The sequence below is a fragment of the Anolis sagrei genome, chromosome Y, assembly GCF_037176765.1.
Source record: "Anolis sagrei isolate rAnoSag1 chromosome Y, rAnoSag1.mat, whole genome shotgun sequence".
Lineage (NCBI taxonomy): Eukaryota > Metazoa > Chordata > Lepidosauria > Squamata > Dactyloidae > Anolis > Anolis sagrei.
In genome coordinates this window covers 70,519,621-70,533,147 of record NC_090035.1, presented here as the reverse complement: position 1 = coordinate 70,533,147, position 13,527 = coordinate 70,519,621, and the positions used below count along the sequence as shown (strand labels likewise).

Genomic DNA, 13,527 nt, shown 5'->3' with positions numbered 1-13,527 from the left:
TCTTCAAATTCTGCAGCACTGCTGGTCACAGCTGACCTCCAGCTGGAGCAGTCAAGGGCCAGGGCTTCCCAGTTCTCAGTGTCTATGCCAGAGTTTTTAGGATTGCAGAATTCTGGGGTTTGTGGTTTAGGGGGCACCTTTAACAGCCTCACTAAACTACAAACCCCAGAATTCTGCAGGAGGCACAAACTGGATTTAAAGTGGATTTGTTCGGTAGCATGATAAATTACCTAGAGTCAGGAAAAAGAGTAGACTCATGGCCTCAACCTTTGGGATTTAACTGAAAGATGACCTTGACTGTTACGTGTCATACGGCCTTTTACTTCATTTCTGTGGCCAAAACCACTCAATGGAGTTAAATACTGACCATGCCAGCATAAGCTGGGTTGGGAGTGAGAGTGGCAGGGGCTGTATGTCCTTCAATGGTCAGTCTTGCAACACCAAGTTGCTTTTATTTATCCCAACAGTGCTGGAAGTCCACCAATTTGCCCAGGAAGCTGTTGTGGCGGATGCTTGGCTGACAGCCCAGGAGCCATTGCTGAAGAGCCGGGAGCTGGGGAACAGTGTGGATGAGGTGGAGCAGCTCATTCGGCGCCACGAGGCCTTCCGCAAAGCAGCTGCGGCTTGGGAGGAGCGCTTCAGCTCCCTGCGGCGTCTCACTACGGTACAAGCTAAAAAGAAAAAAGCACATGGGGAGGGAAATGGGGTGGAGGGGTAGCTATGGCATGATGTGATGAAGCCTAGGGTTAAATCCTGAGGATGACCTGATGAGTTTGCCCACGTGGGTTTGGGACACGAGGACTGACACCAAAAAGATGATGCACTAGAGGTGTGCAATTTTTCATTAATCCTTGTAAGTCGGATCAAATTTGTTAGATTCGTACTTACGAGGTGACATCCGACACATGGGCATGGCGGTCGCCAACAACTTAAGAATTGAAACTTACCCAATACTTTTTCATTTGCATTTTGTAAATCTCGGAAGCCTCCCAAAGTCAGTGTCATTTTCAGTGCAAGGAAGCAAAGCCAAGCCAAAAAGGCTGCCTTTCCTCTTTAAATTAATGGCCTCGTGCCATTAAGAGAGGGAAAGCAGGGAGCAGAGTTTGCTGGGAAAGTAAGCACAGAACTCTGGGAAATGTAGTTTGGGAAGGCGAGGAGCCCTATGCCAGAAAATTCAAAAGTCTCTGCCCTAAACTACATTTCCCAGAATTCTGCTCCCATCAGAAACCCCCAATCAGGATAGGGCAATGCAAGCAAGCAAGCAAAGTTTATTGAATAGTCTATTGACCGCATCAACATTAAAAACAAAAACAGAAACGTGCACAAACAGACAACAATCACCATCCCAAGACCCCCCACAACAGCGAACCAACACACATTCAAACCTGATTAGGTTAAAAGATAACTAAAAATATAATCATTAAAATGTCAAGATAAAATTTCATACCACAAAAATTAAAACAAAGGTTAAAATGAAAGTTAAAATAGACCAGCTATTACATAATCCCAAGCCACTTCAAATCAGGATAGGGGTGAGATTTGTCCCTCCATTGTAGCATTGTTTAATCTGCAAAGAGGGGGACTAACTGATACTTCTAGTAAGTAAATCTCTGTCCTGGGCTGAGAAGAAATCCCTAAATGGATGGCCCTTGGTGATCCCTTCCAACTCAATAGGAGAAGCATATTAATTAGTTTAGAGGCTGGATGGCCATCTGTCAGGAGAGTTTTAATGGTATCCTTCACCCTGGAAGAAGGGGGTTGGACTAGATGGTCCTTGTGGGTCCCCTCCAACTCTAGGACGAAAATGTAGAATTTGTTAATATTGGTTTCTATTGGCTAATATGAGAGATAGAGATAGCTGTTGTGGCCTTTAAAAAATGTTTTTGTCAAAACTTTAAAAAGTTCCCTACAATCAGGAGATGTATGAATATTTCTATAAGTTGGGGGAAATGATCTCCTGTTATCTTTAGTCATTGTATAAAAAATTTAAAAAGATAGCTCTTGCTTTTTATAAAATAAAAATGTTGTTTACAAAAATTTAGAAAATTCTCCAAAAATCAATGGATAAGTGAAACGTTCTGAAACTTGATGGGCTAACAGTGGTAAATGTGTACTAGCATTGGAGCAAATTTCACCTCAATAGCTGTAAAAGTGAATGAGAAAAGAGACTCTGAAGTTTCCCCTATTATAGTAATTATGTGCAATTACTATAATGAAAATGTAACAAAATTTAGTTACTCTCATTACAGTAACTAAATTTTCACTAACTACACTTCAGAAACACTTTAGAAACAAAACGCTAGCCCCTCCTAATTTTCTAAAGCTTTCTGAAACTTTTTTAATTGATGGGTTGTTGCATGTTTCAGAATCATTCTCTTCTGACATTTCAACCACATCTATGCCTGCCATAGATGTGATGAAACATCAGGAGAGAATGCTTCTGGAACATAGCCTTACAACCTGGAAAACGCACAGCAACTGAGTGATTCCGGCCATGAAAGCCTCCGACAACACATTTTTTTTATCCATTGCACGTGCCTAGTGTGACCTCACCATATATCCATATACTATATTTCCAGAAGCACATGTCATTAAAGTTGGTATGGGTAAAACCTATATTCATGTGTAGCAAAAGCAATGAGATGTTGCAACCATTTGAGAACGTATGGTCAATGTTTATCTTTCTAGTCTTGGAATACAAGTATTTTAATGTATTATCGAAGGCTTTCATGGCTGTAATCATTGGGTTGTTGTAGGTTTTTCAGGCTATATGGCCATGTTGTAGAAGCATTCTCTCCTGACGTTCCGCCTGCATCTATGGCAAGTATTTTAGCTACAGTAAAAGTGTACCATTTCCAGCCATCAGCTAAATTCCATGCTGAACCTATCACAGACTTTTTCTCAGCAAGATTTGTTCAGATGGGTTTGTCTTTGCTTTCCTGTGAGGCTGAGCGGGAATCTAAGCAGTTTTCTTGGAATCTTAATCCAACATTCAAACCATTTGCTGGTTCTCGATGCTTGTGATTTGTTTTTCCAAGAATATAATGACTGTTCCAATGAAGCAGGTCATTCAGGCTCACATACTAGGGGAAAGGAAGATGACTTTTCTCTCTGCCTTCATCCCCAGATTGAGAAGCTGAAGGCTGAGCAGAGCAAGCAGCCTCCCACTCCGCTCCTGGGCCGCAAGATCTTTGCTGACCCTTCCGAGCACAGCAACAAGGCCTCCACGCTCTTGCGCCAGGACGCCCTGCGGGGTCGTATAGAGGTCCAGCCACTCCTCAATGGGGTCAAGCCGGAGCCCTTGGAGCGGGTGGAAGCCAAGGTGGCATATGTACGCCAGGAGCTGAAGCCAGAGCGTCTGCAGCCTAAAATTGACCGCCTGCAAGAGGGGCTAGTAACCGTTGCAGAGGTCAAAGTCCAGGAGAAAGCAGGGGAGATCAAGGCCGTGGTGGAGGACGCGATCAAGGCCCCAGTCAGTGCAGTCAGTGCGTTAACGGAGCAACTGGGGACGAAGGTGAGCCGGGTGGAGACGCATGTGGAGAGGCACCGGGAGCGTTATGAACGCCGGCTGGAGAGGCAAGAGTCTACCGAGCAGGACGGTCCGCGTCATGAGCAGTCGGAGCGCCGGAGGGAGAGGCGGGAGCGTCGGCTGGAGCGTCAGGAGTCCAGCGAGCAGGAGACCCCACGGCGGGAGAGGCATGAGCGTCGGCTGGAGCGGCAAGAGTCCAGCGAGCAGGAAGTGCTGCGCAATGACCCCAAAGGAGGCGGGTGAGCTTCCAGAGGAAGGAGCTTAGCTGTGCCAAGCAAGAGTCCCATATAGCCCATTAGTTAGGAAAACCAGGTGGTCAGGGTTGTTGAAATCCTCCAAAGAAACGCCCTCATCTCCAAGCTTGGAAAACTGGAATATATATCAGAGGGCCTTTCACATTGCATAATTGTAGAATTATGATTCCACTGCAACTTCCATGGGTATGTCTATGGCAGTGGTTCCCAACCTTTTTTGACCAGGGATCATTTGACCAGGGAACACTCTCCAACATTAGTACCAAAGGGGTTACAAATCAGTTTTTGGTCAACTTTAGATTCAGTTTGGTTATTTGGGGTGCTGATTTAGAAAATTGCATTGGATAGATCACATCAGCTCTAGTTTCTGAAACAGAACATATGCCATCCAGTAGTCACCACAGAAAATGATATTTAAATAAGCCTCGGCACTATAAGAAGGCTTTGCGAGACCAATCACTCTCATTGCAACACTGTAGTAACGGTGAGGCCGCAGACCATATTTTAGTACTTGCAGGCCACTGGTGGTCCACGGACCACAGGTTGGGAACCACTAGTCTATGGAATCACAATATTTCTTATTTGGTTTGGTTTTTTTCATGTCAGGAGCAACTTGAGAAACTGCAAGTCGCTTCTGTTGTGAGAGAATTAGCCGTCGGCAAGGACATTGCCCGGGGACACCCAGATGTTTCTAATGTTTTATCATCCTTGTGAGAGATTTCTCTCATTTCCCCGCATGGGGAGCTGGAGCTGACAGAGGGAGCTCATCCTCACTCTCCCTAGAGTCAAACCTCTGACCTGTCAGTCTTTAGTCTTGCCGGCACAAGGGTTAAGAGCAGGAATAGTTACAGGGATGATTTCTCTACTAACAGTCTTTCTCTTTCTGACTCGCAGCAAGGCTACCCTTGCGGACATTGTAGAGCAGCTCCAGGAGAAAGAGTCCACGGTGCCGGCCCCGTCTGCAACACCACCTCCAACCACAGTGAGTAGCTCAACAACAACAACAACAACAACAACAAAACTTTATTTATATACCACTCTATCTCCCCAAGGGGACTCAGAGCAGTTTCCAAGTAACATAATCAATACATACAAGAAAAAAATGGCATAAACATAAAATTAACAAGACAATATAGGCATTAAAATCACAATAGCACATATATTTAAAATAATAATGCCTGATCAAGGCAGTCATGCTGTTCCTCAGCAGACCAGACAATGGTGGTGCCAGTGGACTAGAGCACTTGAGCTGGGCACAGTTATTTAGGGTTTCATCTCATTGGGGAAACCAATAATTGCACATTAAAGGTAAAGGTAAAGGTTTCCCTTGACATTAAGTGTAGTCTTGTCCAACTCTGGGGGGTGGTACTCATCTCCATTTCTAAGCTGAAGAGCCAGTGTTGTCCGTAGACACCTCCTAAGTCATGTGGCCAGCATGACTGCATGGAGCACCATTATTGGGTAAATTATGGCTGCACCCATGGCATCATCATGTTCCAGAGAGACCTAGTGGACTGCCTCTTGCTCCCAATCACTCTGGGATATCTGTAGCACTGCCTTCTTCTCTCTGACTACCAGTCTCGCGACCGGGAATCCCCTGCCCGCCTGCCCAACGGCCTTGACATGTTGCCAGAGAGGACGCCTCGACCGGACCGGCCCCGCGCTCGCGACAGGCCCAAGCCCCGCCGGAGGCCACGGCCCAAGGACCCCAATGCGGCGCCAGGGGAAGGCCGCCGATCCCGTTCAGCCCCTGCCCAGAGCAGTGCGCCACCTCCGCCTCCCCCAACGCACACGATCCAGCAGGAGGGATACCTTCTCCGCAAGCTGGAACTGGATGGGCAAAACAAGAAAGCCTCCAACAGGTAAGCATTGATCAAGGGCAACGCAATGGTATGCAATATTTACTACTGCATTCCTTGATGCATGTCTCCCCAACATGACTTGAAAGATGAGAACAGTTAATCTGAAGCATTGGACAGTGGTGGAAATTCAGAATAATAAAGCCTCCATCTAACAGACTGTATCTCCCTGTACAATAATACACAAACAAACAAACAAAATATTTGTATTGTCAAAGGCTTTCATAGCCAGAATCAATGGGTTGTTGTAGGTTTTTCAGGCTCACAACCTCTGAGGGTGCAGGCGAAACGTCAGGAGACAATGCTTCTGGAACATGGCCAAACAGCCTGAAAAACCTACAACAACCCAAATAAATCTTTATTTATATCCCAAAGTGGCTTCCAGCGTGTTAAAAATACAGTAAAAATACAATTCAAAAGCAGCAGAATCAAACCACAAATATAGAACGTAATAGTAAAGGTAGAGGTTTCCCCTGACATTAAGTCTAGTTGTGTCTGACTCTGGGGGGTGGTGCTCATCTCCATTTCTAAGCCTAAGAGCTGGTGTTGTCCATAGACACCTCCAAGGTCATGTGGCCAGCATCACTGCATGGGGCGCCATTACCTTCCTGCAGAAGTGGTACCTATTGATCTACTCACATTTGCATGTTTTCGAACTGCTAGATTGGCAGAAGCTGGGACTAACAGCAGGAGCTCATCCCGCTTCTCAGATTTGAACCACCAACCTTTCGGTCAGCAAATTCAGCAACTCAGTGGCTTAACCCACTGCACCACCAGGTGCATAGAACATAATAAGTAATTACTAAAACATAAACATAAATAAACATGCAAAACTGAAAACATTTTCATGGTGTCTTGTTAAATCGAGTTTTATTGCACTTCGTACAGCTCAAGGGTTATTAACCTTCTTGACTTCAGCCTAGATTTATTTGCTGAAGGCTTGTTTGGAAGGCCTTTGACAATACAATGTTTTGGTTGTTCAGGGAAGCAAGAAACTATAGTACCATTGAGGATAATAGAAAATTGACAAGTGATGAAAGATGCTCCAAAAACCTTTTTTCTCCAAGTTTGTTGTGCTGCTGATCATGACAAAATTTGCTATAATCCAATCTGGTTTCCTACTCTGTGTCTCACTACATTTCCCCAAATACTCCGAAAGAATGTGAATGCACTGCCAAAAAATCTGGGTGTCTTGTCTCAAGTACACATAAAAGGGGCTTTTGGGGACGCTTGCTGTAACCAAGCACTGATTGGGTGTGGATTTATCTTCCTCTGCCACTTGTTTGCCATGCCAGGTCTTGGATCAACCTCTACTGTGTCATTAGCAAAGGGGAACTGGGTTTCTACAAGGATTCCAAAGGACGCGAATCCGGCAGCACACACAGCAACGAGCCCCTCCTGAACCTGCACAACGCCACCAGCGAGGTGGCCAATGACTACAAAAAGAAGAAGAACGTGCTCAAGATCAAGTGAGAGCTTTGCCTGGGTTGGTGGGATGGAGGGCTCTCCCCTTTCCTTCCAAAGAGGCAAGCTTAAGACACTCAGGTCCAGTTTCAGGCCAGGAGGAGCCTGAGTTGAGGTTCTGGAACTGCAGAGGAAATTCTTCCCTCATCTGTCTTTGTATAGGTTGTACATCTTATTTGGAACCCAAAATTGTCCACATGAATGGCTTTGTATTGAAACATGTTTTATTTAACTGTTGCCTATGAAATTACCCAAAGTTATGTGTATAAGGCATGATTGAAATATAAATTAATTACATGTTTAGACGTGGGTCCTATCTCCAAGATAGCACCTTATGCATATGCAGGTATTCCAAAATCCAAAAAATCTAAAATACGGAGCACTTCTGCTCCCAAGCATTTCAGATAAGGGATGTGCAACCTGTACTGAGATTCTTCAGTTTCTTCAAGATCAAAACAGGAGTGGGAATCCTTTGGTAAAGAGGACAGCAAGAGGGTAGAAGTGTCATGGGAGGTGTACATGAAGCTAGGAGCTCCCAGCGAGGAGGAGCAGAGCTGACAAGTGCTTGTGTCTTGCAGGATCAATGATGGGGGCGAATTCCTCTTGCAAGCCAAGGATGAGGTAAGGAGATTCCTGAGAGCAGTGTTTCTCAACCTGGGGGATGGGACCACTGAAGGGGGTCACAAGAGGGGTTTCAGAGGGGTCTCCAAAGAACATTAGTAAATACATATTTCTGATGATCTAAAAGTCATTATCATCATCATCATCATCATCATCTTTATTTATACCCCGCCACCATCTCCCCAAAGGGGACTCGGGGCAGCTAACATGAGGCCAAGCCCAAAATTACAACAAAATACAAAAAGCAAAAATACTATCAAAATAAATATGTAACATAATAAAATAAACAGTTCCAAAATGACATGATAAAGAAATGGGACACAGTGGGTGGGCCAAATGTACTGGAAGTAAAATTGATAGAATTGATAAAACCCTAGATGAGATAGGTAGAATGTGTTTCTGAGGGAGAATGTGCTTCTGAGTGGGGGGAACTCAAAAGACTGAACAGTGGGATTAAACCTTCAATTAAGGGCGGAGGGACAGTGCATCATGAGGATGGAGCTGTAATTGAGACAGACCAAAATGGAATATATATTCACTCGCCAAAGGCACGCACACTGGAAGAGTCTTTGGCGAGTGAATATATCTTAGGAATCCTTTCGGCAGAGAAGGCTGAAGATCTTTCTGCCTGTCCTTCTCTTCCTTTTTGGTGTTGGTGAACTACCAAAATTCAAAAACAGCCCCCCCCCCCCCCAATCCCACTAGTATTCAGTGTTGGTCATGTAGGTAGTCTGCTAAGTATGGTGCAGATCAATTGAAGGGTGGGTTCAGAATGCTCTTTGATTGCAGATGAACTATAAATCCCAGCAACGACAACTCCCAAATGTCAAGGTCTGTTTCCCCCAAACTCCACCAGTGTTCACATTTGGGCATATTTAGTATTCATGCCAAGTTTGATCCAGATCTATCATTGTTTTACTCCACAGCGCTCTATGGATGTAGGTGAACGACAACTCCCAAAATCAAAGTCAATGCCCACCAAACCCTTCCAGTATTTTCTGTTGGGCATGAAAGCTCTGTGTGCCAAGTTTGGTTCAATTCCATTGTTGGTGGAGTTTGGAATGCTCTTTGATTGTAGGTGAACTATAAATCCCAGCAACTATAACTCCCAAATGACACAATCAATTCTAACCCTGCCAGTATTCAAATTTTGGCATATCGGGTCTTTGTGCCAATTTTGATCCAGTGAATGAAAATACATCCTGCATATCAGATGTTTATATTATGATTCAAATCAGTAACAAAATTACAGTTAGAGAATAGCAACAAAAATTCATAACAGCAGCAATATTACAGCTATGAAGTAGCAATGAAAGTAATGTTATGGTTGGGAGTCACCACAACATGAGGAACTGTATTAAAGGGTCGTGGCATTAGGAAGGCTGAGAAACACTGCCTTAGATGTAGGAGGGCAAGGGATTGCATTGTGTGTTGCTTTGATGCCACCAAGCCCTTTCCTTCTGCAGGAGGAGATGAAGACTTGGCTGACGGCTCTGACCAGCTCAATTGCGGAACATGCTGAGATTGCTCGGTGGGGCCAGGCCCTGCTCACGACCTCCTCGACGGACGAAGGCAACCCAAAACGGGACCCTGACCGCCGGGCCAGTACCTCAGGCAGGAAGAAGTGAGAGGCAGTGGCTGCTCCTCCTCCTCGGGGCCTGGAGGCTGCAAGACGTTGCCCCAGTGTCCAAGCCAGCCACTCTGTGCCCACAGAGGCCTGTGACTGTGGGAACTGCCTTTGCCAGACTTGAGATCATTTCAGAGCACAGGGAGGACTTTGGGAAGGGGGCAGGTGAGGCCTGGCTTCTGTCATCCTGGAAAGCCAAAGCTCCCAAAGAGAAGATGGGAGCCAAGCTGACCCTGAAGATGGAGCTGCCTTGTCAGCTCCTTGCTTTAAATCTGGTGCCTGGTTGAACCAGTCAAAGCTGTGCAATCAGAGAACAGGGTGCGGTGGGTGTGGGGAAGGGACAAGAAGACCCACGCTTCCCATTTGCCAAGATCAACAGGGAGCGAGAACCAAGAGTGTAGCCTTCTTTGCTCAGTCTTGGTTGCCAAGAACAACCTGGCACTCTTTTTGGGTCTTGTTTCCTGGTGTCACACCCAGTGGTGCATTGTCATCCGAACCTCAGCACCTGAGCCAAAAGCATCCATGGGCTCTTTCACTCCATCCCTTCTCTGAAATGTCTGCATCTCCCTTGCACTCGGCAGCCTCTGCCCGATCCCTTGAGATGGTGGGGGGCACCAGCTTAAGGGGTGGCAGAGGAAGGCTACACCTTTGGTCTCTTCTGCCTTTTCTGGGGATGCCAAGGGGAAGCCTTGGAGAGCTCTTCAGAGCAGTCCCCTCCTTTCTTCTTTCCAGCTTCATGTCTTCCGATCAGTTGCAGAACCTGCACGAAACGGTGCTGCTGTGGGTGCAAAGTACTCCTTGAGCAGTGAGCGGAGTAGCTGGGCATATTTGCGAGCGCTCGCTTGGGCACTGCCCCGAATTGCTCTGCCTGTGTGTCCTGCTCTCCATCTGTCTGTCTGCATCCATAGGCACTTCCTTTGACAAGATGCATTGCTCCAAAGCAAAATGCTCACAAAGCCCCCTCACTGCTATCCCCACTACATGCAGATAGGAAGAGGAAGGGTCTGCTGTGGGCTGTGCATAGGTGGAGGAGGGAGTGCCAACCCAGTTCCCTTTCATTCATGTCCAGGTCTGGTTTAGCTGCTGATTCTGCTTTGCAGCCATCTGTCTGTGTCTCTGACGCCCCTCTCCCTGTGTCCTCCCTCCATAGTAGCCTTGCAACAGTCCAGCGCTTTGAGTCAATCTACTTTTATGACCCCCTCAGGGATGGACTGCAAACATCGAAAGGGGAAGAGGGTGCCTGGGATGAGTATCTTTCTCCACAGGCCTCCCAAACATCAGGGAGACTCAAGGGTTCTGCTGCCCGCAGGGAGTGGCATCTTTGAGCTTGACCTGGAGCTTGGGACAAAGTGACATCCAGAAGCCAGGGATGCCTCTTCTCAAGGCTGGGCAGCACACAGACAGCACAAGGTCACATAACAGCAGCACAAGAGAGGGGTGACCAGGTAGACGCAGCTTTGCCACTGTTCTTAACAAGCCATAATCCCCTGCGACAAGGGAGGGGCTCGCCTCTTTCGGCACAGAGATGTATTTTTATGCAATAAGATGGCAGGCGAGCTGGAGATGACAAAGGAGCACGGCAAAGTAGAGAACTTGCACCTGGATATGTGACAAGGCACCAGCTGCCTCCTGTCATGAGCTCCACCAAGGCCCGGGTCATTTAGCTGGGAGGCCTAGGGAGAGATTTGGTGTGCCTTTTGTCAACTGCCCAAACCCTTGAGGTTGTGGCAGTGAAGAGAGCACATGTTGAGCAACCTGATCCAGGTGGGACAAAGCCCAAAGCAGCCCAGGATAGTCGGGGTGTCATTTGGGGATGGGAAGTTCCTATATCCTTTCAGGTTTGATCCAGTGTAACAAGATGTATGACCTCAGCTCTGCTGATCTTTCTCCTACTACCAGAGAGGAAATGAGAATGCAACAGTGAGGTTTGATGACCCGCAACAAAGTTCAAATACGAAACCTCATGCCATTCTCGACGATCCTTTTCCATGAGAGGCAAAACATATCTTTCACAGCTTTGTTACGATGGGTCATGGCTGGGTAAGTTCAGCACCCTTGTGTGTTGAAGCCACACATTTCTGGCACTGAAAGTGATCAGTAGCTATACTTGCAAATCCACCTGCTTCTACCACACGCTGGTGCCTCTCAGCAAATGTGAACGACAGACTTGCAGATCTTGAACGTGGTCTTGGGTGATCTTGCAAATAAAACGAACCATGTTGAGAGTCCGGGTGCTGTTGAGGCTCACTGTTGGCTTTGCCCTAAAACCTCACCCCCCAGGATGTGGTTTGGAGTCGGTTCCCACTCCCGAATCCAGCTGCATGCTTGATCAGTGTGGGACCCATGAATTAGCTATAAAGCCTGGTGGAGCTCAGGTTGTTGAATCCTTGATCCTGTGATCTGAGAAGTCGAGAGCAGCTTCTTCCAGCAGTATTACGTGTATCCAAAATGGGACCTGACTTGATCCGGCCTCCCTTGTTCCAGGTGTAGTTCCCACCTTGCTCCCCTGAAGCCGGGGCAGATTCATCTGTTAATGCTTCCGCTCCCCTCGCCTTCCTTGATTGTTCAGAAGCCTGTAAAATATTGTAATTGCTTTAAATAAGGGTTTCTTTCTTTTCTTCTTTTTTTGTCTTGTATAGAAAAAGAATCACCAAAATTGGAGCATTTGGGGTTGCATTTTTCTCTTTTCTCTTTGGCTGTAAATCTTTCTGAAGACTTGTGTTTTTCAAAACAGAGACCAATTTGTAAAGATTTCAGATTTTTGGTTGCATGAGATCGAAAGATCGGCCCTTCGGGCTTGCGTGCTTCTTCGTGCCCCTGGCAGTCTCATCAACATCTTCAAAAGTGGTTTTTCGAGAGGTTATCCTGCCCCCAGAAATATAGGATGAATGAATGTCCCACAAAAGAGTTGGTAGGTTACAAAGTCCAGACTGAGCCCCCTTCCACACTGCCATATAAAATCCAGATTATCTGCTTTAAATATAGCAGTGTAGACTCAAATCTGCTTTGATAATCTGGATTATTTGATAATCTGGATTATATGACAACGTAGAAGGTGTGGCATAATTAAAATCACACTTAGTTAATGTTCTATCAGTCCACACACTGTCTTGCCAGAGAAAAATATATATACCATGCAGATTATGACTAAAGAACAAGTAGTTTACTCTTCGTAATGCAGAGCAACATATATATATATATATATATATATATATATATATATATATATATATAATCATGTGAACAGTTGCATTAACTCACACAGTGTCCTTTGAGAGAGATTCAAATGTGTCCATGTGGAAAATCTTCTTCCAGCAGCTCATGAAGCAAAAACAGTTTCTCTCTCTCTCTCTCTCTCTCTCTCTCTCTGCAAGCTCCTGCACAGCTCAAATCTAAACATGTAACCGTTGCCAAAACTCCCAGGCTCAGCTAGCTCCCCCACTTTAACTGCCATGGCACAAGGCTGTGGGATTTGTAGTTGTGTGAAACACCAGCACTCTTGGACAAAGAAGGCTGTATACCAGTGGTTCTCAACCTGTAGTAAAGGTAAAGGTTTCCCCCTGACATTAAGTCTTATCATGTCCGACTGGGTGTTGGTGCTCATTTCCATTTCTAAGCCGAAGAGCTGGCGTCTGTAGACACCTCCAAGGTCAGCATGACTTCATGGAGCGCAATTACCTTCCCACCAGAGTGTTACCTATTAACCTACTCGCATTTGCATGTTTTCAAACTGCTAGGTTGGCAGAAGCTGGGGCTAACAGCGGGAGCTCATGCCGTTCTCCAGATTCAAACCTGTGACCTTTCAATCAGCAAGTTCAGCAGCTCAGTGGTTTAAGCCAGTGTGCTACCGGGGCTCCTCTCAACCTGTGGACCCCCAGATGTTTTGGCCTTCAACTCCAAGAAATCCTAACTGGCTGAGATTTCTGGGAGTTGTAGGCCAAAACATCTGGCGACCCACAGATTGACAACCACTGCTGACAACCACTGTTGTATACCTTGTAAAACTGCAACTCCCGGGATTCCATAGCATTGAGCATGGCAGTTAAACTAGTGTCAAACCACATTAATTCTTTGGTGGAGATGCATCCTGAATGTACTTCTTAAGATGCATGAAGTTCTTAGATATTTATAGGCAGACTGTGGGAATAGCCATAGCTATGCAAAACCTGTGGC

At 46.0% G+C, this 13,527-nt stretch overlaps 1 protein-coding gene across 1 annotated transcript in view; it reads left to right on the top strand.

Moving 5' to 3' along the window:
- LOC132780136 (spectrin beta chain, non-erythrocytic 4) overlaps nt 1-12,127 on the top strand; it is a 101,704-nt gene extending 89,577 nt beyond the window's left edge. The window contains exons 31-37 of the mRNA XM_067461474.1: nt 468-664; nt 3,128-3,768; nt 4,678-4,765; nt 5,362-5,645; nt 6,938-7,111; nt 7,685-7,727; nt 9,194-12,127. Of these exons, the coding sequence (XP_067317575.1) occupies nt 468-664; nt 3,128-3,768; nt 4,678-4,765; nt 5,362-5,645; nt 6,938-7,111; nt 7,685-7,727; nt 9,194-9,355 (1,589 nt within the window). The 3' untranslated portion in view covers nt 9,356-12,127. The remainder of the gene's footprint in view (nt 1-467; nt 665-3,127; nt 3,769-4,677; nt 4,766-5,361; nt 5,646-6,937; nt 7,112-7,684; nt 7,728-9,193) is intronic.
- The last annotated feature ends 1,400 nt before the right edge of the window (nt 12,128-13,527 follow it).